Here is a 25628-nt window from a genome sequence, read left to right as displayed (position 1 = left end):
TCACGTGTGCTGTCTCAGGCCTGGCTGGTTTCCGTCTTCCTTACGTTTGTCAGCCCTGTGTATGTTATTTGCATATGGCTGTAGATCGCTCATTCTCACTGCTGCAGAATGGTCCATTGTGACTTACATCACTCATTCCAGCGATCATGGATGTTTGACGCTTTCCAGCTGGAGGCATTACAAGTAGAGCTGTTTTGCAACAGGTCCTTGATGAGAATCCCAGAACAAACTTGACCATGCTTGGTTTCCAGGCTGTGGTGTCACCTCCTGAACCACGGTCGCATAACACGCCCAGGGAGTTCTCTTATGAACCAAGTTCCTCCCCAGAGAAACCCAGACCCGGAGTAGCCTCAGGCTTGAGCCTTGACTCTGGTCAGAGACCAGATACCCTGACGCCAGTACCTCGTCACATGCTGACCCAAGCATGTGGGACCCCAACCCAAGTCGCCACATAACTGTAGCTCTAATTCAAGTCCACGGTTTCTACGCTAGAGTCCTGGGTGGGATCCATGGGCTACATCCCCCCAAGGGGAAAGGGGGGCATCCAGCAGGTGCCTGAGTGTCAAGGTCGTGGCATTAGGGATAGGCTCCTCCTCACTGAGCTGCGATCCCTTACAGGCAGTCACAATGGAAGCCGTGTCGCGAGAACTCCCCGGGCCTTGTGTCCTAATGGGGCAGGCTCACATGCAGCCTCCTTGGCCCCATGCCCTGCCCAGACCTGTTCTGGATTCCACCCCACCCTTCCCCAAGGTCGATGCCACCTCCCACCTGCCAGGCTTGGGCAGGGCCTCTGAGACACGGCCAGGAAGGCTGGCAGGCAGGAGGGCTGGGGCGAGCACTGGGGGCCATGGAGGGGACAGCAGAGCCCGTAGTCTATCAGAAGCTGTTGCTCTGGGAGCCAAGCTTGGAGTTGGAGGAGGAAGAAGAGGAGGAGGAAGAGGAGACATCAGAGGAGCTGGTTCCCAACCCCTGGAGGCCCCAGGACTCTTCTGGGTAAGTAAGGGAGGGGTCTGGGAACTAGGCTCCCCAGGCTTAAGGTTGGCAAGTCCCTCTCTCTGGAGCCCCTCAGGGGAACCAGGTGACTCCCTGCTGGGCTTAGCTCCACACTGTCCCATCAACTTGGTGAAAACCTAGGCTGCAGCTCTAGACTTGGCCCGACCCAGTCACAGGTCTGTGCATCTGGAGGGACATCGCTACCAAGCCAGCCTCTGTCCTGTCTGCTGCTCTGTCAAAGGTCCCCAGCCCCCGAGCCCTGGTACAGGAGGCACCTGCTGGGCAGGTTGGGGCCTGGCTACACCTGGCGGCGCCTGCTTCCAGCCCCTTCTCTCCTGCCTGCCACACCCCATGGGGCCTCCCTCCCACCTGATTCGACTCTGCCTCTCCAGTCTCCCCTCCAGAGGCTCCCGCCCTAGCTACCCTCAGTTTCCCCAATCCTTTCACAGCTCCATGTTTTTGCCCAAGTTGTGCCCACTGTGAAGAAGCCCTTTTCTCCTTGGCAAACTTGTACTCTTGCTAAATCAAACCTTTTTTTTTTTTTTAATGGAGTCTCGCTCTGTCGCCCAGGCTGGAATGCAGTGGTGCGATCTCCACTCACTGCATCCTCCGCCTCCTGGGTTCAAGCAATTCTCCTACCTCAGCTTCCCAAGTAGCTGGGACTACCGGTGCATGCCACCGTGCCCAGCTAATTTTTTTTGTATTTTTAGTAGAGACGGGGTTTCACCGTGTTAGCCAGGATGGTCTCAATCTTCTGACCTCGTCATCTGCCCATTTCAACCTCCCAAAGTGTTGGGATTACAGGTGTGAGCCGCCATGCCGGCGCTAAATCAATCCTTTTGGGAAACATTCCCTGGGGTCTCTCGGGGTTCCTGGGCATCCCTCTGTCCCAGCGGTAGCTCAGGACACCCCTCTGCAGGAACAAGGCCGGTGGGCTGCCCGGAACCTGGGCCCGTCTAGCGGCCGCCCTGCTGCTTCTGGCTGTGGGCAGCTCCCTGGCCGTGCTGCAGCTCCAGCATCAAGGCAACCCCACAGGAAGCCTGGGCTCTGCGGCCCCTCCACCCAGTGGACACTCCCATGGCCCTGGCGTTTACCACCATGCTGCCATCATCAGCCCTACAGGTCAGTCATGCTGGCGGCAGCTCGGGGGAGGGAGGATCAGGGGTCACCGGGCGCAGCCCCTCCCTGCTGTATGACAGTCCCTTCTTGCTGCAGCCGCATGCTCCCACCTAGGCCGAGAGCTGCTTGTTGCCGGGGGCAACATCGTGGATGCCGGCGTGGGAGCCGCTTTGTGCCTGGCGGTGGTGCATCCTCATGCCACGGGGCTAGGTCAGTGATCCCAGACCCCGGACCGCAACCCCAGCCCATAGCCTGATCAGTGACCTGGGCCTCAGGGAGTCAGTAGCCCTGACCTCAAGGCTCACTGAACAGGACCTCAGGTTTGGGCAGCAGTCCCCACCCCTTGAGCCAGGTCTGTGTCACCTTGACCTCAGGCCTGGTCAGTAACTCCTGATCCCAGACTCAATCAAGGGATCTTGACTGAAACAAGTCAGTGGCCCTTGACCCGCGCATGCTGAGTGACCCCTCTGTCTCCTGCAGGTGCCATGTTTTGGGGCCTCTTCCACAATAGCTCCTCAGGCAATTCCACGGCCCTGACATCAGGCCCAGCGCAGACCCTGGCCCCCGGACTGGCACTGCCCACGGCTCTGCCCACCTTGCACCTGCTGCACGCACACTTTGGCCGCCTGCCCTGGCCACGCCTGCTAGTGGGCCCCACCATGCTGGCTCAGGAGGGCTTCCTGGTGGACACGCCCCTGGCAAGGGCTCTGGCAGCTCGGGGCACAGAAGGCCTCTGTCCACTGCTTTGCCATCCTGATGGGACCCCCCTGGGTGCTGGAGCCCGAGCCACCAACCCACAGCTGGCAGCTGTGCTTCACAGGGCAGCTCTCGCTCCCACCTCGGACCTTGCTGGAGATGCACTACTGAGTCTGCTGGCGAGAGACCTGGGGGTGGAGGTGCCCTCGGCTGGGCCCAGGCCCAAGCTGGAACCAGCACAGCAGCTACCCATAGCCCAGGGCATCCTGTTCACCACCCCCAGTCCCTCAGCCGGCCCAGAGCTGCTGGCACTGCTGGAGGCAGCCCTACGGTCTGGGGCACCCAGCCCTGACCCCTGCCTACCAGTCCCACAAACTGCCGTGAGCCCAGAGAGCAGCACCCTGGCCACCGTGGACAGCAGCGGCTCTGTGCTCCTCCTCACCTCCTCGCTCAATGGCTCCTTTGGTTCTGCGTATCTGTCCCCGGGCACGGGGCTTCTGCTCAGCAACACGACTAAGTCTACCGCTACTGCCTGGGCCTGCCCCCTCATCCTCCGGGGCAGCCTGGATGACTCAGAGACCAATGTGTTGGGGCTAGTGGCTTCAGGGACCCCTGAAATGGCCAGAGCCATGACTCACACCATACTCAGCCATCTGGCAGAGCCCCAGACCCAGGCCCAGCACCAGCACCAGGGCCAGCAAGAACCGACAGAGCAGCCCAGCACTTGTGGCCAAGGGACCCTGCTCCAGGTGGCAGCCTACGCAGAGCACGCCCATGTCTCCAGTGTCCCCCATGGCTGCTGCCCCTATCAGGGGATCTGACAGGATGGGGGTGGGTCTGGCACAAGACAGGGTCATCTGAAGCCTGGAGCAGAAACAGAGCAGACCCAGCAGCATGGAGTGTCCCCAGCTCACACCTGTCATCTCGAGCACTTTGGGTGGACAATGCAGGAAGATCCCTTGAGCCCAGGAATTTGAAACCAGCCTAGACAGCATCGCAAGATCTCATCTATACCAAAAAGTTTTTAAATCACCAAGTGCAGTGGCAGATGCCTGTTGCCCCAGCTACCTAGGAGGCTGAGGTAGGAAGCTTGCATAAGCCCGGGAGTTCAAGGCTGCAGGAAGCTAAGATTACACCACTGCACTCCAGCCTGGACAACATAGTGAGACCCTGTCTTTTCAAAATAATAATAATAATAATAATAATAATAATAATGATGATGGAGGGGTGCGGTGGCTCATGCCTGTAATCCCAGCACTTTGGGAGGCTGAGGCGGGTGGATCACCTGAGGCTAGGAGTTTGAGACCAGCCTGGGCAAAATGGCAAAACCCCATCTCTACCAAAAATATTTAAAAATTAGCTGGGTGTGGTGGTGCACGCCTGTAATCCCAGCTAGCCAGGAGGCTGAGGCAGGAGAATTGCTTGAACCTGGGAGGTGGAGGTTGCAGTGAGCCAAGATCACACCAGTGCACTCCAACCAGGGCAGCAAGAGTGAAACCTCATTTTTAAAAAAAGTGTGCCGGGCGCGGTAGCTCACACCTGTAATCCCAGCACTTTGGGAGGCCGCGGCGGGTGGATCACGAGGTCAAGAGATCGAGACCATCCTGGTCAACATGGTGAAACCCCATCTCTACTAAAAATACAAAACATTAGCTGGGCATGGTGGCGCGTGCCTGTAATCCCAGCTACTCAGGAGGCTGAGGCAGGAGAATTGCCTGAACCCAGGAGGCGGAGGTTGCGGTGAGCCAAGATCGCACTATTGCACTCCAGCCTGGGTAACAAGAGTGAAACTCCATTTCAAAAAAAAAAAAAAAAAAAAAGTGTGCATCTATTATGTGCTCGCTACTGGCTCAGGCCCCAACCTCTGCCCTTTTCCGTTAGCTAGATTTGACTTGTGGCATCCAGAGCTAGCACAGTCATTCTTCAAACCACCCAAACTGAGGGAATCGCTGGCTCCTTTACCAGCTAAGGAACACGAGGGTAATGAGGAAAAAGCAACAGGGCCTGGGGCAAGCACTGAGTTCAGATCCAGCTTTCGGAAGGGCAGCAGAAAGAGTGCAGAGCCTCTGTCTCAGCAAGCACTGGGCCGCAGGGAGCAGGGCAGGCAGAGCCCAGGGTACTGCTGGCATCACCGCCCTTCCCTTCAGGGAACCCTCTACCTATCTTCCTCAATCAGACTGATACAAAATAAAGATCAAGTCTCCGGGAGGCCAAGCTCCGTTCCTGCCTCTTGGTTAATTTCCCATTAGCCTTTGAAGCAACTGGAGTCGGGGCTTCCCTGATGGGCAGCACAGATGACCAGTAACCAGAGAGGGGAGAGGCTGGGTTGGTATCTTTCAGCTTCTCCGGCTCCGCTCACCTCCTGCCTCCGGGGGCACTAGACGTGCTAGGTGAATGTTTTAATCTCACTTTCTAGAACAGACAGCAAAGCAGGGAAGCAGTTGAGAGGGTGAGTAGAAGGTACCCTAGGGGCTTGGGTACAAAAGGGGTTGGAGTTGAGCATGTAGAAATTCAAGGTGAAGGGTAGCCCTGACCTCCCCGCAGGGTTAGGTCCTTTCTGGACCATAGCCCTCTAAAAACAGCTTCTCAAACCAGGAAGCAAGGGTGACCGGCAGCACTTCCCTCCCTTGCCATTGTAAAAGGCTTCTCTGATTTAATAGACCCTTTGATCCCACCACCTCCACCTCCCACTCCCAAGAAAATTCTTCTCCAGCTCAGTAATGGCACCACAATGTACCCGGTTATTTTAGTCCCAAACCTGCCATCCCCCTCACTTCCTCCCCTTCCCCATGTCCAATCCATCACCCACCCCACCTGCTCCACATCAGCCCACATCTGACCTGTTCTCATTTCCCTGGGTCCAGTCCACCACTGTCTCTAACTGGTCTTCCTGTTCTTCCACTTGTTCAGACCTACAATCCATCATCCCCCCACACAGCAGCCAGCATCACCTGGTGAAAATTTAAATCGGATCCAGGCCCGCCCCTGCCTTCAACTCACCAATGACTTCCTACCACACTCAGAATGAAATCCTAGCGCGAGGCACTAGGCAACCTTGCTTCTCTGAGCCACCTGGTAGGCTTAGACCCTGCAGTCCTGGGCCTTTGCAGTTGGGATTGGGATTTCCTCCCCTTAGATCCTTGCAGGAGTGTGGGGGAGGGCTTCTTGTTACTCAGCTCTCGGCCCAAATGCCAGCCACTTCCTCACAGAGGCCTTCCCTGAGCGATCCCTCAAATCATTACCACAGACTCTGTTGAATAATAATTCGCCGTTGTTGGAAATAGATGCTCAGTGCTGCAAAGAAATCTCGGCACTGATACAAAAGATCTTTGAGCAATGCAATTTTTACTTCCTGGGCTACAGGAAGGGTACTCTCACTAGCCATCTTGCCACAAGAATACGAATAAAAGAAAGCAGACATATTTATTTCTCAGGCCTGGACGCTCTTTCACCCCCCTTACAAAGCAGAAGGAAGGGCAGGTAGAATGAGTTAATGATGGTCGGTGAAGGGTTATGTCAATCACGTGTCTTGGAGACGGAGGCCCAGGTGAGGAGAAAACCTAAGGCATCAGCGCTTTTTTCATACTTGTCAAAAAAATAACAAGGTCACTAAGATTTATGTTACTATTACTAATTCTTATCTTCTAAGAAAAAGAGGAACCAGGTGCAGAAGCAAAACTTGAAAGTAGCCACAGAACGTGACCTCTGAAGCACAGCACCGCAGAGAGACAATTAAGTCCCCGGGTGTCTGTGGGCCTCCCTGACAGTGTCAGGCCTGCCACAAGAGCTTGGGGAAGCGGAGTTTTCTCCTCACTCCCCCAGGAAGGAGACGTCTGGGCCATCTTGGACGTCTCCTTCCCTAGCTGGCTAAACCCCGAGCTATCACGGCGCTGCCAGTGCCGTACAGCCCAGAAGTCCTCCAGCAGCCCTATGCGGGCGTGACAGAGGGCTTAGAGCATCTGGCCTTAGGGTCACCTCTTTTCCAATGCCACTTCAGTCCCATACTTTCTGAGACTTATTAGTAAGATTGGAGATTATATCATTACATACATGTATATGATTACATATGAAGAGCTATGTGATTACGTGATTATAAATCTGTATATAGTTATGATTACATACGAATAGCTATGATTATGATTATATATAGGAATAACTATGTAACTATATCTCTAATTTTTTTTTGAGTTTTTTTTAATTGCAGTTCAGGTTTTGGGGTACATGTGAAGAACATGCAAGACTGTTTACTAATTCTACATTTATATGAGAACATGCTGAGGCTTCAGGCCCTTGCTCCGGCTCTTGCTGGGTTTTCCCCCACAAAAAGGAACTTCTCAACTTCCCACAGGTGTGTTTTTAAGCGGTGATGTATTCACGTTCCAGCACCGAAAAGGCTCCCTCTGACCCCTGCATTCCCAGGTCTCTTCATAATTACGATCGTTTTCAATGCACGGGGCTCCGTGTTGCTCCAGGAGAGCAGCCGCTTTGTTCCAACCGCCCAGCGCCGCACATGGCAAGAGCCAGTAACTGTTGAATGGCTCAGGGCTCCGAGCGCAGGGCCACCCCGGGACGAGGCGGATGACGTGCTGCACCTCGGTTTGTCTCCGAGATGGGCCCTCAGAAATCGCCCCGTGGGGCTCCACGCGCCAGGGTAGAGCGGGAGTCAGCGGAAGGCTGGAGCCACCGCGCGCGGCGCAGCAAGGGACTTCCGCTCAGGGCGAGGGCGGAAATGCCGGCCCTCCTGGGGCCCCGCCCTCCTGCGCCCCGCCCCTTCTGCGGCCCCGCCCTAGCCTCGCTCCTCTTCGTTCCCCCAGGCCCTGCCCCTCCCCTCATGCGTCCCCGCCCCTCCTGGATCCCCGCCCCTCCTGCGTCCCCGCCCCTCCTGGATCCCCGCCCCAGCCTCGCTCCTCTTGGTTTCCCCAGACCCCGCCCCGCCCCCTGCCCCGCCCTCCCAGTTTTTCCTCCGAGCCACCTCAAAAAAACAGTGCGCATGCGCCGGGCCCTGACCTGGAAGCGGCTGGGTCCCGGGCACACGTGTTTCGGTGAGTGTGGCGGAGATGGGGAGCCGGGAACCCACCCAGCCCCTGTCGCCCGGAGACGCGACGCAGAACAGCGCCCGGCCTGCCGACCGCCACGGCCTGTTGAAACACAGCCGCGAGTTCTTGGACTTCTTCTGGGACATTGCGAAGCCTGAGCAGGAGACGCGACTTGCGGCCACGGAGAAGCTGCTGGAGTATCTGCGCGCTAGGCCGAAGGTGGAGCGGCGGGTTGGGGCAGGGGCCGCGCACTTCCCAAGGCAGCGGCGGCGGGCCCAGGGATGTGGGATGGGGGCACGTGGTCGCGAACCTGGATGCCAAGGTGCGCGGGGGCGTGCAGCTTCTTGTCACTGTTCAACGCGAGGGTGCGCTTGGTTCCGCAGGGGTCCGAGATGAAATACGCCTTGAAGCGGCTAATCACGGGACTCGGGGTCGGACGAGAAACAGCTCGGCCCTGCTACAGTTTGGCCCTCGCACAGGTGAGGTGGTGTTCCTGGCAGGATCCCAGCCACGCAGGTGAAAACGGTGGGGTGTGAGGAGGGCGGGTGTCCCAGCGCGGCAGAGGGGCAGGGCTGACTGGAGGCCAGCCTGAGGCAGCCTCCTCACATGAAGGTGGAGAAAGCGTGAGCGAGGCCTTTCTCCAAAACAGTCCAGGCAGGGGGAGTGGGAAGCGGAGCAGGTTTTCTTTCTGGTGCTTGGGCTACCCGGCCTCTTAGGTACACCTGCTGGGAGCAGTGAGCGCTGGATGGAGTGGGCTCCCTTAGGCCTGCAGGGGCATTCAGCTGATTGGAGTAGCCCACTCTCTGAGGAGCCCTGACAAGGGAAAGAGCAGTTAAGACCCAGGCCCGCCGGATGAGCCGGAGTGGGGCTCAGACCAGGCTGTGGAGAGAAGACCCAGTGGCTGAGAATTTCAGCAGAGCAGTCTAGGGGCTGTAGAAGGTACTTTTGTGGCTGGGAGCGGTGGCGGCTCACACCTGTAATCCCAGCACTTTAGGAGGACGAGGCGGGTGGATCACCTGGGGTCAGGAGTTCTACACCAGCCTGGCCAACAGGTTGAAACCCCATCTCTACTAAAAATACAAAAATTAGCTGGGTGTGGTGGTGCACACCTGTAATTCCCAGCTACTGTGGGGGCTGAGGCAGGAGAATTGCTTGAACCTGAGAGGTGGAGGTTGCAGTGAGCGGAGATCACAGCACTGTACTCCAGTCTGGGCAATGGATCGAGACTCCATCTCAAAAAAAGAAAAGAAAAACTGCCCTGGCCCAGTCCCAGTCCCAATCCCAGTCCCAGAACCACTTGCAGACGGTACTTTGGAAACCCTAGTGGAGACGGCGCAGGGAGGCAAGATTTGTTTCCCTGAGAGCAGCTTCAGAGGCATTCTTGGGGTGCAACTAGGCACCTGAGACTTCTTGGGAGGAGCTGAAGGGGGATGGGAGGTTGAGGTGTGAGGATGTACTGGGCCGCTTCCTGAGCCCCTCTTCTTCCTGGCAGCTGTTACAGTCTTTTGAAGACCTCCCTTTGTGCAGCATTCTGCAGCAGATACAAGAAAAATATGACCTGCATCAGGTGAAGAAGGTGAGAGTGGGCCCGGGGAGGTCAGCAGCCCCGTGGGTGAGAGGCTGTGGGTGGGAAGTCCCACAGCCCCTCATGCTATGCCTGGAATCCTTTTCTAGTCAATGGTGAGACCTGCTCTCTTTGCAAACCTGTTCGGAGTGCTTGCCCTCTTTCAATCAGGCCGGCTGGTGAAGGTGAGAACTTTGGGAGGGCAGGGGGGATGTAGGCTGGCCTTGGATGGGTGGGGGACAGTAGTGATCCCTGCTCATACCCTCTGCCCCTCTGTGGGGACCAGGACCAGGAGACGCTGAGGAAATCGGTGAAGCTGCTGCAGGCCCTGGCCCAGTACCAGAACCACTTGCAGGAGCAGCCCCGGAAGGCCCTGGTGGACATTCTCTCCGAGGTATGAGCTCACCAGCCGTGCAGGCTTGGGAGACACTTCCCACTACAGAGACATCAAGAGGGCTCAGATGAAAATCAGGAACAGCACTGTTCCATAGAAATATAAAGACATATAATTTAGGGCCGGGCGCGGTGGCTCACGCCTGTAATCCCAGCACTTTGGGAGGCCGAGGCGGGTGGATCATGAGGTCAAGAGATCGAGACCATCCTGGTCAACATGGTGAAACCCCATCTCTACTAAAAATACAAAACATTATCTGGGCATGGTGGCGCGTGCCTTTAATCCCAGCCACTCAGGAGGCTGAGGCAGGAGAATTGCCTGAACCCAGGAGGTAAAGGTTGCGGTGAGCCGAGATCGCGCCATTGCACTCCAGCCTGGGTAGCAAGAGCGAAACTCCGTCTCAAAAAAAAAAAGACATATAATTTAAAGTGTTTCCATGACTTTGTCGAAAAGGTAAAAAGAGGCGGGGCACGGTGGCTCATGCCTGTAATCTCAGTACTTTGGGAGGTGGGCAGATCACCTGAAGTCGGGAGTTTGAGACCAGCCTGACCAACATGGAGAAACCCCGTCTCTACTAAAAATATAAAAAATTAGCCAGGCATGGTGGCGTATGCCTGTAATCCCAGCTACTTGGGAGGCTGAGGCAGGAGAATCATTAGAACCCAGGAGTTGGAGGTTGCAATGAGCCGAGATCACGCCATGGCACTCCAGCCAGCCCAAGCCATATAAGAGTGAAACTCTGTCTCACAAAAAAAAAAGATGAAACAGGTGTCATTAGTAACATTTTACATCATCTAGTGTATCTAAAATATTATTTCAATATGCATTTGTATACAAAACTGTTGAGCTGGCAGGGCACAGTGCCTCAAACCTGTATTCCCAGCACTTTGGGAGGGCAAGATGGGTCCATCACAAGATCAGGAGTTCGAGACCAGCCTGGCCAACATGGTGAAACCCTGTCTCTACTAAAAATACAAAAAATTAGCCAGGCATGGTGGCAGGCGCCTGTAGTCCCAGCTACTCAGGAGGCTGAGGCAGGAGAATCACTTGAACCCAGGAGGCAGAGGTTGTAGTGAGCCGAGATCGCGCCACTGCACTTCAGCCCAGGTGACCGTATGAGACTGTCTCAAAAAAAAAAAAAAAAAATCGTTGAGGTTATCTTCACTCTTTTTCTCAGTGTGTTTCAAAATCCAGCGTGTATTTTTATACCTAGGCACATCCCTGTTCAGATTTGCCGTCTTTCAGGCGCTCAGCAGCCCCGTGTGGCTAGTACCGCTCTAGAACTGAGCCTGGCACGTGGCAGGTATATAAAACGTTTGTTGTTGCTGTCCTGGTCAAGGCTGGTCCCTCGTGGGCCTCCAGTGCCTGGCATGGGAAGGTACACCTAGGCCTTTTTGCCACTGAAGAGAAAGGCAGGGGCTGGCAGGTCGCAGGCCAGGGCATGCTGAGGAGTCTTGACCTCAGAGCCAAGAGGACCTGAATTCGAATCCCAGCTGTCTACCTAGGGCCCCTTGTGTATAAAATGGGCTAGTCCTGGCCGGGCGCGGTGGCTCAAGCCTGTAATCCCAGCACTTTGGGAGGCCGAGGCAGGTGGATCACGAGGTCAAGAGATGGAGACTGTCCTAGTCAACATGGTGAAAACCCGTCTCTACTAAAAATACAAAAAATTAGCTGGGCATGGTGGTGCGTGCCTGTAATCCCAGCTACTCGGGAGGCTGAGGCAGGAGAATTGCCTGAACCCAGGAGGTGGAGGTTGCCGTGAGCTGAGATTGCACCATTGCACTCCAGCCTGGGTAACAAGAGCGAAACTCCGTCTCAAAAAAAAAAAAAAAGAAAAAAAAAAAAATGGGCTAGTCCTCTGAAATCCCAAAACCAGGAATAATTAAATGGGTAGCTCTGGCTGGGCGCCATGGCCCATACCTGTCATCCCAGAACTTTGTGAGGCTGAAGTGTGTGGATCACTTGGGGTCAGAAGTTCGAGACCAGCCTGGCCAATATGGTGAAACCCCATCCCTACTAAAAATACAAAAATTAGCTGGGCGTGGAGGTGCACACTTGTAATCCCAGCTGAGGTAGGGGAATCGCTGGGACCGGGGAGATGGAGGTTACAGTGAGCTGAGATCACACCACTGCACTTAGCGTGGGTGGCAAAGCAAGACTGTCTCAAAAAAAAAGCAGGGGGGGGGCGGTGGGCGCAGGTAGCTCCGGGCCAGTTAGCATCAGCAGGATGCTTGTCAACAACCAAGCTGCCTGGGAATTTGAGTTTTTCAGCAAATGGCCTCTGATGACTCTGGTGCCTGGCCAGATGGCCCTGTGTCAGGAGCCTGGCAGGTAAAAAAGGCCGCTCTGGGCTCACCCTGCAGAGGAAGCCGCCATTTCTCACCTCTCTGCCTTAGGTCTCGGAGGCCACGTTGCGGGAGATGCTGCCAGAGATCCTCAGCACCGACTTGGATGTGATGCTCAGTTGCCCTGAACAGCTGGGGCTCTTCCTCCTGGCCCAGCAGAAGGTGCCCTCTAGGCTCAAGAAGCTGGTGGGATCCGTCAACCTATTTTCGGATGAGAATGTTCCCAGGTGTGAGGGAGGTGGGTGGATTTGCCCCTCCCTGGGGCCGTGGGACCGCATCTGGCCAGACCAAGATTGCCTGTGTGGCCTGGGGGTGCCCCGGCTGCTCTTGCCGGTGAGGCAAGCGTTCCCTGAGTCCCCTGCCCCCAACAGGCTGGTGAACGTGCTGAAGATGGCAGCGTCCTCCGTGAAGAAGGAGCGCAGGCTGCCCGCCGTCGCTCTGGAGCTGCTCCGCCTGGCGCTCAAGGAAGACAAGTTTCTGCGGTTCTGGAAGGGGGTGGTGGAACAGGGGCTGCTGAAGCTGCAGTTCTGGCCAGCCAGGTGCGTGTGGCACGTGGCCTCTCTTGGCCCCCTTCCCTCTCTGTGAAGTGAGACTAGGCCGCCAGTCCTGAGGTCCCCACAGGGCAACCAAGGGCTCTGACCATGCTCGGTCCCACATTCCCTCCTAGCTACCTGTGTTTCCGCCTGCTGGGCGCCGCCCTTCCCCTGCTGACCAAGGAGCAGCTGCAGCTGGTGATGCGAGGAGACGTGATCCGACATTACGGAGAGCACACGTGCACGGCCAAGGTGGGCACCGCCAAGGTGGGCCCTGCCCGTGCAGCCCAGTGCTGCCGGGAAGGCTAGGCAGGGGCTCTCCTTGCCAAGAAGGGGAGAGGGCACCTCAGGGGCCTGGCCGGAGACCTAGGTGTCCCCGCGGTCTGAGTAGTGAGCTGCCTGAACCCCTTCCCCTCTGACAGATTGTTTTGAGTGGGAGTTTTCTCTTGTCACCCAGGCAGGAGGGTAATGATGCAGTCTCTGCTCACTGCAACCTCGCCTCCCAGGTTCAAGCAATTATCGTGCCTCAGCCTCCTGAGTAGCTGGGATTACAGGTGCCCACCTCCACGCCCAGCTAATTTTTGTATTTTCAGTAGAGACAGGGTTTTGCCATGTTGGCCAGGCTGGTCTCAAACTCCTGACTTCAGGTGATCCACCCAACTTGGCCTCCCAAAGTGCTGGGATTACAGGTGTGAGCCACTGCGCTCGGCCTCCCTCTGCCAGTTTTGAAAAGGAGCGGACCCCCTCTTTGGTGTGAGTAGCCAGCAGGCTGTTCAGACCTCCCTCCACCCCCGCCCGTGTTGCGGTGATGAGAACAGTCGTCGTGACCATGTTCGCACCCCAGCATACCTGGTGCCCAGTTAGCGCTGCTGGGTTTACTGTTCTCAGCAGCTCATTTTATCTTGGCAGCGAGTTTCCGAGAGCTGTCATTCTGGGTGAGAGTCAGACTTGAAGCATCAGGCAGTGTTAGGAGCCTGGCTTGGACGGCGGCGTGCACCTGTAGTCCGCGTTACTCCGGAGGCTGAGGTGGGAGGATCACGTGAACCCAGGATTTCGAGGCTGCAGTGAGCCATGATTGTGGCACTGCGCTCCAGGGGCACAACTGGAAAAAATTAAAAAGAGCTTGGGCTGTGAGGCCAGACGTGGTCCCACTGGGAGCCCTCCGACCCGGAGGAGTTTTTGTGTCTCACGGTCCTGGCACCGAGGCAGCGCGTGAGAGGTGGTTGGGTTCGGTCCGAAAGATGACACGGCTAGGAATGGGCGGCATAGGCCTTGAACCAGGGTCAGCCTAGCCTCTTAACCACCACTCTGCCCGTGCATTGAGCCAGGAAAACGGGCCATCCCCACCCAGCAATGTGGCAAGAGGGGCCTTCTGGGGCCAGAGGCACTGAAGCTGGGGAAGTCGGACCCGGGGAGGCCTTGACACCAGACGGAAGCACTGTGGTGACCCGGAACGGAGCAAGCTCAGGCTCAACCCTGCTGTGTGCAAGGGGAGACCCTGGGCCTCGGTTTAGCCGCAAGCCTGTGGGCTCAGTGCCGTGCCTAACTCTTACAGCTCCCAAACCAGTTCAAGTTCGCCCCGGAGATGGAGGAGTACGTGGGCACCTTCCTAGAGGGATGCCGGGATGACCCTGAGCGGCAGCTGGCCGTGCTGGTGGCCTTCTCATCCACCACCAACCACGGCCTCCCCGTGGTGCCTACCTTCTGGCGGGTCGTGCGGTTCCTGAGCCCTCAGGCCCTACAGGGCTACGTGGCCTGGCTGCAGGGCATGTTTCTCCAGCCGGACCTGGACTCCTTGATTGACTTCAGCACCAACAACCAGAAGAAAGCTCAGGATGCATGGCTGCACGTGTGAGTGGACCATGCAAAGGAACCCCTCCTGCAGGAGTTAGCTTCCCTGGCCTGCAGAGCCCAGCGACCCCTCCCCCCCCGCCGCCAACCCGTGTCCTGGCTCTAAACCATGAGCAGAGAGAGGAGAAGCACCATAGCTCTCAAACAAGGCCTTGATTTCTTTGTGGGGTCCCACACGGGCAATTGGGAGGGGGACAGCTTAGTTTTCTGTCTCTGAGATCAGTTAAAGGAATGTTCTATTTTTGCCAGTTCGTTCTTTTTTTTTTTTTTTTTTTTTTTTTTTTCTGATGGAGCCTCACTCTGGCCTAAGCTGGAGTGCTGTGGTGTGTAATCTCAACTCACTGCAAATTCTCCCTACCAGGGTCAAGCAATCAAGCGAGTCTCTGCTTCAGCCTCTGCAGTAGCTGGGACTATAGGCACCCACCACCACGCCCAGCTAGTTTTTGTTTTTTGAGATGGAGTTTCACTCTTGTTGCCCAGGCTAGAGTGTACAATGGCGTAATCTCAGCTCACTGCATCCTCTGCCTCCCAGGTTCAAGTGATTCTCCTGCCTCAGCCTCCCAAGTAGCTGAAATTAGGTGGCATGTGCCACCACACCCAGCTAATTTTTGTATTTTTAGTACAGACAGGGTTTCACTGTGTTGGCCAGGATGGTCTCGGACTCCTGACCTCGTGATCCCCCCACCTCTGCCTCTAAAGTGCTGGGATTACCGGCGTGAGCCACCGCACCCGGCCTTAATTTTTGAATTTTTTGTGGAGATGGGGTTTTTACCATGTTGGCCAGGCTGGTCTCCAACTCATGACCACAAGTGATCCACCAGCCTTGGCCTCCAAAAGTGCTGGGATTACAGGTGTGAGCCACTGAGCCCAGCCTGCTTTTGCCAGTTCTAAGTGGCTCACGTGACCTTGCCCCTGCGCCCCAGGCCTGAGCGAGCTGTGTTCCGGCTGCGGAAATGGATCATCCTCCGACTGGTGAGCCTTGTGGACAGCCTGCACCTGGAGATGGAAGAGTCCTTGATGGAGCAGGTGGCCAGGTACGAGAGGTGCTAGAGCTTCCCGTGGGCGTGTGGTCAAGGAATTGAGCCCCTCAACTCATCCTGATTTGTGTCCTCTGGAGCCAGAAGCCTTTGGGTTGAGTCGTTAGTGGGGAGCAGGCACAAGGGGACTTGGGAATTCCTCAGGAACCTGTAGGGAAGGGACCCAGAAGGCATCCCAGCTGCAGGCGGCCTAAGAGATTGAGGCATGCTATGCATGCCCTGCAGGGAGCCTTTGCCCATGGGTGGCATCGGGGAAGCCTGCCCCACACCTGCCTCGTCTGTGCCCGAGCAGAGCCAGGTGCTCACCTCACCCTCAGCGTGCCCGGTTGCAGGAGGGGGCTGCACTGGCCCCGTGATTGCAGGAGCAGTGGCGTGACTCGGCCGTGACCACGCAGCCTCACGTCTCTTGGTTCCTTGAAAGGGGGCACCAATTCTCTCTCCCCAGCTTGGGTTGAGCCGTGTTCAGCTGGGGATCCAGCCCTTCCTGGCCCAGCCACCTCCAGCCTTGCCCATGAGGGCCCTGAGGACTGTACCCAGAGCAGAAGGGGACAGAAGGCTCCCCTCCTCCTGGCCTTGAACCCTGGGTGATGCCACTAGGGGATGGGAGCCCATGGAAACAAAAGGCCGTGAACAGCGCCGGCTGCTCTCCCGCCCGCCCCAGGTTTTGTTTGTTCCATTCGTTCTTCGTCACAAAGAAGCCCACATCCCAGATCCCCGAGACAAGGCAGCAGCTCTCCCTCCCTTTGGAAAGTCAGGCCCGCGAGGCCGTCAGCAGCGCCTTCTTCAGGTGAGCCTGGGGCGGCTCGGGAGAGGTCTGAAGGTGGAAGGCCTTGAGGACGCCTGTTCCCTGCAGTTCCCCGACGCTGGGGACAACGGCCGGGGTCCTGGGGAGGGCGGAGGGAGCCGGCTGTATTCACTCATCGGTCTGATGACCAAGCCCTGCCCCTCGCCCAGTCTGCTGCAGACCCTCAGCACGCAGTTCAAGCCGGCATCGGAGCAGACCGGGGGCGGGCCGCCCTGGACCTACCGCCTGGTGCACTTCGCAGACCTGCTGCTGAATCACAGCCACAGCGTGACCCCCGTGACACCCCTCACTGCGCAGCAGCGCCAGGCCTGGGACCGGTGAGCAGGTGGGATTTCCAGGGGGTGGGCAGGACGCTGCGGTCTGACGGCGGCCGGGGCCTGAGGATCTGCCTGGCTCCCCACAGGATGCTGCAGACTCTGAAGGAGCTGGAGGCCCCCTCCTCAGAGCCCAGGGCTGCCGCCTTCCAGCACCTTCTGCTGCTCGTGGGCATCCACCTCTTCAAGGTACTGTGGCCTGGGACAAGGGGCCGTGAGCCCGGGGTTCTGCGGCTGTGAGGGCTGTGGGGGGGAGCCAGGATAGGCTTGGGGAGTTATGTGGGGAGGTTTCCTAAGCCAGCCTCATCACGGGTGGAACTAGCACCCAAGGAAACATCACTCCGGCCCCTTAGCAGGCACCAGCTGATGTCCTGAGCTTTCCAGGCAGGCCTTCTAAATCCCCGCAACTTGAGGCAGACTCTGCTTCTCCATGTTTGACGTGGGGAAACTGAGACTCAGAGGCAGAGTAGCTTGCGCTGTACCCTCCAGCTGTGGGAACACCTTCTGGCCACGGGTTCCCTAAAGCCACGGGGTCTTCCTGTCAGTTCTTCCCGTCAGGAAGCCCTGACCACATTCAACACTCAGTACCCTGATTCCTTTTTTGTTTCTTTGTTTTTGAGACAGAGTGTCATTCCATCACCAGACACCAGGCTGGAGTGCAATGGTGTGGTCTCGGCTCACTGCAACCTCCGCCTCCCGGTTCAAGCAATTCTCCTGCCTCAGCCTCCCCAGTAGCTGGGACTACAGGCATGCGACACCACACCCAGCTAATTTTTTTGTATTTTTAGTAGAGACGTGGTTTCACCATGTTGGCCAGGATGGTCTCGATCTCTTGACCTCATGATCTGCCCGCCTCAGCCTCCCAAAGTGCTGGGATTACAGGCATGAGCCACCGTGCCCGGCCGTCTGTTTTTTGAGATGGAGTCTTGCTCTGTGGCCCAGGCTGGAGTGCAGTGACGTGATCTTGGCTCACTGCAAGCACCGTCTCTCGGGTTAAGCGATTTTCCTGCCTCAGCCTCCCGAGTACCCGGGATTACAGGTGCCTGCCACCGCGCCTGGCAAATTTTTGTATTTTTAGTAGCAATAGGGTTTCACCATGTTGGCCAGGCTGGTTTTGAACTCCTGACCTCAGGTGATCCGCCGGTCTTGGCCTCCCAAAGTGCTGGGATTACAGGTGTGAGCCACTGCATCTGCCCTCACCCTGATTCTTAGAGAGTTTTCTTCTCACAACATGGGAGGCTCTTACCGAGGCTGCTGGTCTTACGTAGCCTGAGTACATGGGTCTCTCACTTAGCCTGTCTGGCCACTTGGCTATGGTGGTTTTACTTGCCAGCTTTGGTTATTCCGAGCCCAGCCTGTGGATGAGCTGTGTGGGTAAAGGTCGCCCATGATACCCCTTCTGGGTCTTGGCATCAGACCTTTGATAACAACGGAGCCCTGCTGATTCCAGGACACATATGGAGCCTGCAACCTTGGGGTCTCTGGTCTTACATAGAGGAGGCTGCAGTTCGCTGTGCCAAACCCTCAGATAAAAGGTGCAGCTGTGGCCAGGCACTGGAGCTCACACCTGTCATCCCAGCACTTTGGGAGGCCGAGGCAGGCGAGTCACCTGAGGTCGGGAGTTTGAGACCAGCCTGGACAACATGCTGAAACCCCGTCTCTACTAAAATACAAAAATTATCCGGGCGTGGTGGCAGGCGCCTGTAATCCCAGCTACTCAGGAGGCTGAGGGAGGAGAATCACTTGAAGCCGGGAGGCGGAGGTTGCAGTGAGCTGAGATTGCACCATTGCACTCCAGCCTGGGCGACAGAGCAAGACTCCATCTCAGAAAAAAATGAATAAATTAAAAAGGTGCGGCCCGGAGGACAGGGACCTGCGTGGCACACAGCCTGGGAGCCGGGAGCAGTGACCAGGGCTTTGGGCTGCTTTCCCTACCCTGGCCTAAACGTTGAAGCTGCCCACTGGGTTGTGAGGGAAGTCTGCCTTTTCGGGACCAAAGATCACATAGTTGTCAACATTCCCTGCACACAGACTCTGCCACTTCAGTGCCTGGAGTCTGGGGCTATCCCGTCAGATGAGTTCGGATATAATTAAATTAGTTGAAACTAATGACTTTCAATCCTGTCTCATGCCAAGCCAAGCATGGAGGAAGTAATCTAGAACGATGAATTGGGGGCTGTAACTGCTGTAACTGATCGTAATTCAGATCCTGTAACTGTGTATTAGATGTAAAAAGGCCCTCAGCCAGCCGGGCGCGGTGGCTCACGCCTGTAATCCCAGCACTTTGGGAGGCCGAGGCGGGTGGATCACGAAGTCAAGAGATCGAGACCATCCTGGTCAACATGGTGAAACCCCGTCTCTACTAAAAATACAAAAAATTAGCTGGGCATGGTGGCGTGTGCCTGTAATCCCAGCTACTCAGGAGGCTGAGGCAGGAGAATTGCCTGAACCTGGGAGGCGGAGGTTGTGGTGAGCCGAGATCGCACCATTGCACTCCAGCCTGGGTAACAAGAGCGAAACTCCGTCTCAAAAAAAAAAAAGGGGCCCTCAGCCCTCGATATTCTGGGGTCCAGCTGGGGTCTTCCATTCTGGATTGTAGGATGGCTGGCCGGGGCGGGCCAGTGGCTGGGCTGTTGAAGACTTCTGGTGCCACTGCTTCCTTTTGGCCAGCCCCTTGCCTGGCTCAGAAGGGCTGTCCCCAGTGTGTGTCCTGCCCTGTCCCCAGTCCCCTACAGAGAGCTGTGACCTGCTGGGTGACATCCAGACCTGCATCAGAAAGAGCCTGGGAGAGAGGCGCCGTGGGAGCCGTACCAAGGCCATCGGTGGGTCCTTGCTCCTGGGACAGGGTGCGTCCTTGGGCACGAGAGGGACTGGAGTGGCGCAGTGAGGCCATCGGTCCCCTGCCTGGGCTCAATCCCCCCCTTGCAGACCCCCAGGAACCCCCATGGGTAGAGGTGCTGGTGGAGATCCTGCTGGCCCTGCTGGCCCAGCCCAGCCACCTCATGCGTCAAGTGGCCCGGAGCGTGTTCGGCCACGTCTGCTCCCACCTGACCCCGCGTGCCCTACAGCTGATTCTGGATGTGAGTTGGGACCTTTGGGAATGCACCTTGGGCTGGGGCTCACTGGGCAGCAAGCTGCACCGGGTGGGGGGACGCTTCAGCCTGTGGCCTCCCAGCCTCCCTCCTGCAAGCCTGCGCCTGGTGGGAGGGGTCTCGGCAAGGCCCTGTCCTGGCCTTGCAGGGTGTGGACACCTCTCTCAGGCTGTTTTCTTCCCTGAAATGGGGACCTTTGGCCAAGGCCGGGCGGGGGCCGCAGATGGGTCAGTGGCCAGGTCTCCTCCCCAGGTGCTGAACCCCGAGACCAGTGAGGATGAGGATGACCATGTGGTGGTGACAGACGAGTCTGACGAGCGGTGGCTGAAGGCCGCAGAGGTCCTGCCGGCGCGGGCCAGGCGGGGTGGTGGGAGTCGGAAGATCGCGGGAGTGGGAGGATTGCGGAGGTGTGTGACGCGCCTGTCCCCATCCCACAGGACAAGAGCGAGGACAGCGAGGAGAACAGAGGCTCGGAGAGTGAAGACGAGAGCGATGGGGGAGAGAGCGAGGAGGAGGAGCGTGACGGGGACGTGGACCAGGGCTTCCGGGAGCAGCTAATGAGCGTGCTGCAGGCTGGGAAGGCGCTGGTGAGCGGGGCCGGGGAGGGCTCGTGAGTGCCCGTGTTGTGTGCCCACCTGCCCGAGGCCAGGCTGACTGCTGGGCCTCTGTCCCTCAGGGTGGAGAGGAGAGCGAGGACGAGGAGGAGCTGGGGGACGAGGCCATGATGGCCCTGGACCAGAGCCTCGCCAGTCTCTTTGCCGAGCAGAAGCTGCGGATCCAGGCCCGGCGAGACGAGAAGAGCAGGCTGCAGAAGGAGAAGGCGCTGCGGCGTGACTTCCAGATTCGGGTGAGCCTGGGGGCCAGCTCCCCCACTGCCTCCATCCCCGCCCCCCTGCGCCCCGCCCCCGCCTTGCTGACCAGCTCTCTCGGCCGCAGGTGCTGGACCTGGTGGAGGTGCTGGTGACCAAGCAGCCCGAGAACGTCCTGGTCCTGGAGCTGCTGGAGCCGCTGCTGGGCATCATCCGGCGCAGCCTGCGCAGCAGCAGCTCTAAGCAGGAGCAGGACCTCCTGCACAAGACAGCGCGCATCTTCACGTGAGCGCGGGGCAGGGCAGGCGGGCAGGCGGGCGGGTGCGGCCAGCAGCCCCCAGCCCCCATTCCCCAGGCAGAACGCCTGGCTTGCTTTCTGTACGGGAAGGAGAGAGCCAAGCTTCCAGCCTGGGCCCTAGCTTGCAGGCTCACCGCTCAGCCCTAGGTCACGTGTCACTCAGTGACTCACACAGTCCCTGGTCCATCCTTGTGTTCTCCTGACACATTCGAGCGGTGCCCTGGAGCTGGGGTCCACCCCAGCCCTTGACAGTCTCCGGTGGGGCTGTGTGGGGGGTGGGTGGGGACAGTGGCAGCACCTGTGGCAGGGGACACCCACCCAGTCCTTGGGGCTGCAGTGTACCTGGGAGTTTGTCAGGGTGGGAGGCCTTGGGGAGTGCAGAAAGGGAAAAGAGCGTCCCGATGGGAGGCGGTCAGGCGAGGCGTGAGGCCACAGGCCCCTGAACCCTCGAAGGGCCTGACCCTAGTGGGGCTGGGGACCACAGAGGCATTTTCAGCAGGAGCATGAGCGTGGGGAAGGCTGTGGGTCTGGTTTCCGTGTTCGGAAATGGCTGGTGGTGTGGAGAATTGGGCAGGGCCCAGCAGGGAGGCGATGGCAGGCGCCAGGTACAGACCTGCCTTCAAGGGCTCAGGTGCTGGTGCTGGGTAGTCGAAGGCCTGGGCCCCTGGGCACTGCACGGATGCTCTGCAGGGCGAGGGGCGTGGCTGGTGGTCATCCTCCACTCAGCCCCAGGCCACACCTTCTCAGCTCTGCCAGCGTGCGTGGACAGTGTCGCTCGTTGAGCATCCTGCCCCTCATCCCCACTCTGTCCCGGCCCTGCAGGGCCACATAGGGTTCTGAGCACAGAACCCTCACCTCGCTTTACCACTGCCCCATGAGAATGGACAGGAGAGGGGCGCCAGGCGGGTGGCTGGCCCTGGTGCAGCCCTCCTCGGGGAGCTGTTCTGTTCTCCCCCGGGGTGCCCCCTCGCCCAAGCACGCCGAGCCCACATAGCTCCCAAGCAACCTGCAGGCGGTCTTGCCTTCCTCTGTGGCCTCGGTCACGCCTGTGTTCCAGGTCTGTTTCCCCACCTGTAAAGTGGGACTTGCTTGGCACTGCTTGGCAGAGCGGGGTGGACCGAGTCTGTTCTGACCAGCTCTTGTCCTCACCACCCACAGTCACCACCTGTGCCGTGGCCGTCGCTACTGCCACGACTTGGGTGACCGCGTCGAGGCCCTGCATGGCCAGGTGGCGCGGCTGGTGGAGCAGGCTGGCCGCCAGCCCGACTCCTCCACCGCCCTCTACCACTTCAACGCCTCCCTCTACCTGCTCCGGGTCTTGAAGGGCAGCACTGCTGAGGGGCGCGTGCACGAGACGCAGGAGGAGCTGGAGGCTGGCACCGACCCCAGCCCCGCGCCTGAGGGCCCGCAGGTGAGCAGGGCCTGGCCCAGGTGGAACCCACGCACTTCACACTTCCCCAGGACCCACCCTCTGCCATCCGAAGCTAGCCCAGTCTCTGCTCCCGTCCCAGAGGCCCTCTCCTGGCCTCAGCCAGCTCTCTCACCTGGCCTAGGCTGCCGGCTGCCTGGACTTGAACCTTGCAATGCACGTCTACTCGTCAGCACTGAGCTCCTTCCTGACCAAGCGCCACAGCCCCCTCACGGTCCCCATGTTCCTGAGCCTCTTCTCCCGGCACCCGGTGAGTGTCAGGGCCCACCCTGCCCACTTGGGGTCCCCTCTCAGCCCCACCCATGCCTCACAGCCCTCCCCTCCCTGCCAGGTGCTCTGTAAGAGCCTGCTCCCCGTCCTGATCCAGCACATCACAGGCCCAGGGCGGCCCCGCCAGCAGGTAAGACACTTCCCGGCTCCCAGCCCAGGGCCTGTGTGAATTAACCTGCCTAACCCGCTTCTGAGGCCCCAGAGCACTGCCCTGGTGAACACGGGCGCAGCTGTCCCTGCCACACCATGAGCACAGAGGCACTGAGGGGGCGGGGCTGGCCTCACTCCCGCTGCCCATCTGGCCACACAGAGGACACCCCAGTAGTGTCTGCTCAGGTGCCAGGGCTACTGGGGGCAAACTGAATGAAGATGGCATTAGCCAGGAATGGGTAGGAATTGTCCCTCCCGAGGTCCCACCTCTATCCAGCTAGGAGGCCTCGGTGCCCCCACCTGTACGTGAAGGCACGCAAGCAGGTGGTCACAGAGCCCAGAGCAGCAGGTGGCCTCGCACGCCGCCCACAGCCATGCCTGGCAGGCCCCCTCGCCCCCCTCAGTCTCTTGCACCCAATGTGCTGAGGCTCCAGGCAGCCACCTTCACCCAACCACAGGCCCAGGCCTGCCTGCTGCTCCAGAAGACCCTGTCCATGCGGGAGGTGAGGTCGTGCTTCCAGGACCCCGAGTGGAAGCAGCTCATCGGCCAGGTCCTGACAAAGGTCACGGAGGTAACAGCCAGGGGGCGCCCCTCCTCCCCACCTGCTTGGGATTGGTTCTCTGGGAGAGGACAAGCCAAGATTGGAGCCTGAGCCTCCCGGAGTATGGGGGATGGGGGGACGGGGAATTGGGATTGGCCCAGGAGACCGTCCCTGCCTCTGAGCTTTAGTCCCTGCTGGGCAACAAAGGCTTTGACAGCTCTCTGGAGTGCCTCAGCCTGGCCACCCCTCCGCAGAACCTGCGCGCACTGGGGGAGGCGCAGACCAAGGCGGAGCACCAGCAGGCGCTGTCCTCCCTGGAGCTGCTCAATACTCTCTTCAGGACCTGCAAACACGAGGTGAGGCGGGGCCCGGCCCGGGGCAGTGTGGGGTTCCTCCTGGGGGCCTCGAGGTCTCCCGGGCAGCAGTACCATTCACCAAGCCGGACCTTAGGGGTGGGGGTCATGTGGGGAAGGTTCTCAGTGCCTCAGTCGGGGCTCTGGGCTGTCATTTGTGTAGTTACAGAGCCGTGGATGGGCGAGTGACTAGGACAGGGACTGTGCCACCCTGTACTGCAGGGCGGGGTGCAAGGGTGTGGCACTGCCGTGTCCAGTGAGAAGGCTGAGAAGGGGCCAGCAGGGCTGGAGATGGTGAAGGGTGGGAGAAGACTCGGTGGACCTACGTTAGGGAGGCCATGTTTCCAGGCCTGGTGCAGGCCGTGGACGGGTGGAATGTGACAGGTTGGGCAGCCACAGGGCAGGGCTGGGAGGCAGCTGTAGGTGGCCATCTCGGTCTCCCAGTCTGGCCCAGAGGGCAAGGTTTGGGGGGCCTCAGCATAGGTGCCAGTCAGCCCTTACGGAGGAAGAGCTTGCCAAGGCTGTACCGGCGGGCAGAGGTGGGGCTGGGGATGGGGCCTTGCAAAACTGGGTGATAGCGAGGAAGCCAGGAGAGCAGGACTCCTGGACGCCAGCGGATTCCAACAGTAACCCATTCAGGATGTGCAGGGAGGCTGGGGGGAAGGGCATTGGCACCCTGTAGTGATGGAGTGGCGGGGATGGCCCTCCTGGAGGTGGGCGCACCAGGGCCACGGCAGAGACTCGGAGACCAGGCCTGCGGCTGTGGGGAGGAGAGCCAACACCTGGCATGTGTTTCCTCCAATGCTGAGAGAGACACGGACGCCTTAACAGGCAGAAGGAGAGGCTGAGGCCGAGGAGAGTGCAGGGGTCGCGGGCGAGACAGCCATGGGGCCAAGGTGGGAAGACCACCGGGAGCCCCAGAGAGGCCTGCCCCCTGCGGCCACCACCGCTCTGCCTTCCCACCCTCTGCAGAAGCTGACCTTGGACCTGACGGTGCTCCTGGGCGTGCTGCAGGGGCAGCAGCAGGGCCTGCAGCAGGGCGCGCACTCCACCGGCTCCAGCCGCCTGCTCGACCTCTACTGGCAGGCCATGAAAACCCTGGGAGTCCAGTAGGTTCTGGGCGGGACTCGGATCACCCTCACACTGCTGCGCACGCTCAGATGGGGGAGCCCTGGGCTTCTGGGGCCCCACGAGACCCGGGTGGAGGTGGCTGGCGCCCTCACTGGGCACCTTCTTACCTGCTCACTTCCCTTCAGGCGCCCCAAGTTGGAGAAGAAGGATGCCAAGGAGATCCCCAGCGCCACCCAGAGCCCCATCAGCAGGAAGCGGAAGAAAAAGGGCTTCTTGCCAGAGACAAAGAAGCGCAAGAAACACACGTCGGAGGACGGCACGCCTGCAGCCACCGGCGGGAGCCAGCCCCCCGGCACGGGCAGGAAGAGGAACAGGACAAAGGCCAAGGTCCCGGCCCGGGCCAACGGGATGCCTACCACCAAGAGCCCAGCCCCTGGCACCCCCACCCTGAGCCCCAGCACCCCTGCCAAGTCCCCAAAACTGCGGAAGAACAACCAGAAGCTGTCCCAGATGAATGGAGCTCCCGGCTCCCCGACGAAGCCTGCAGGCCAAAAGCACCACCACGAGGCTCTTCCCAAAAAGGGGGTCTTGGACAAATTGCCACCTTCCACACTGGCACGGAAAAAAGCAAGGCCGCCTTTGGTCATCAGGAGCCCCAGCCTGCTCCAAAGTGGGAGCAAGAAGAAGAAAGCACAGCTGAGGAAGGCCGGGAAGCCCTGAGTGCAGGCCACCCTCAGCCTCCGTCTGCCCAAGTCTTCTGTTTTTCCACCATGCTTTGAATATACAAGCCACTTCTAAGGCTCTGTCCCCAGGGAGGGTGTCACTGCCTGCCCAGGCATCCTGCTCTGGTAAGCACAGCCCAAGCCGTTCCTGCATGGGTCCCAGGATGCAGAGACCCCCCTGGTTCTAGGCTGGGACTGTGGCTTC

General features: G+C 58.8%; 2 protein-coding genes across 3 annotated transcripts; both read left to right on the top strand.

Annotated features, from left to right (window-relative positions):
- The first annotated feature begins 205 nt into the window (after positions 1 to 205).
- On the top strand, positions 206 to 5022 carry GGT6 (gamma-glutamyltransferase 6). Of its 2 annotated transcripts, XM_010343641.3 has the most exons (4): positions 208 to 993; positions 1913 to 2115; positions 2209 to 2322; positions 2593 to 5022. In XM_010343641.3, the coding sequence occupies exons 1-4, from the start codon at positions 704 to 706 to the stop codon at positions 3627 to 3629; spliced, it is 1644 nt and encodes a 547-aa protein (XP_010341943.2). In that variant the 5' UTR covers positions 208 to 703; the 3' UTR covers positions 3630 to 5022. The 2 variants fall into 2 exon arrangements, with proteins under 2 accessions (XP_010341945.2, XP_010341943.2); XM_010343643.3 differs by lacking the exon at positions 2209 to 2322 and having other exon boundaries at positions 206 to 993.
- A 2766-nt stretch (positions 5023 to 7788) lies between these two features.
- Positions 7789 to 25502, top strand: MYBBP1A (MYB binding protein 1a). Its single transcript, XM_039476150.2, has 26 exons — positions 7789 to 8063; positions 8228 to 8323; positions 9337 to 9420; positions 9519 to 9593; positions 9695 to 9802; positions 12199 to 12374; positions 12519 to 12686; positions 12815 to 12932; positions 14236 to 14531; positions 15455 to 15565; positions 16230 to 16355; positions 16523 to 16690; positions 16777 to 16876; positions 19413 to 19509; positions 19616 to 19767; positions 20032 to 20118; positions 20217 to 20366; positions 20456 to 20626; positions 20716 to 20873; positions 22045 to 22297; positions 22440 to 22565; positions 22647 to 22715; positions 23194 to 23307; positions 23532 to 23633; positions 24603 to 24739; positions 24887 to 25502. The coding sequence occupies exons 1-26, from the start codon at positions 7866 to 7868 to the stop codon at positions 25419 to 25421; spliced, it is 3975 nt and encodes a 1324-aa protein (XP_039332084.1). The 5' UTR covers positions 7789 to 7865; the 3' UTR covers positions 25422 to 25502.
- Positions 25503 to 25628: the final 126 nt, after the last annotated feature.

Source organism: Saimiri boliviensis, chromosome 17, assembly GCF_048565385.1.
Source record: "Saimiri boliviensis isolate mSaiBol1 chromosome 17, mSaiBol1.pri, whole genome shotgun sequence".
In the NCBI taxonomy this organism is placed as follows: Eukaryota; Metazoa; Chordata; class Mammalia; order Primates; family Cebidae; genus Saimiri; species Saimiri boliviensis.
The sequence above is the reverse complement of the archived record's forward strand: the minus strand, read 5'-3'. Positions and strand labels throughout refer to the sequence as shown.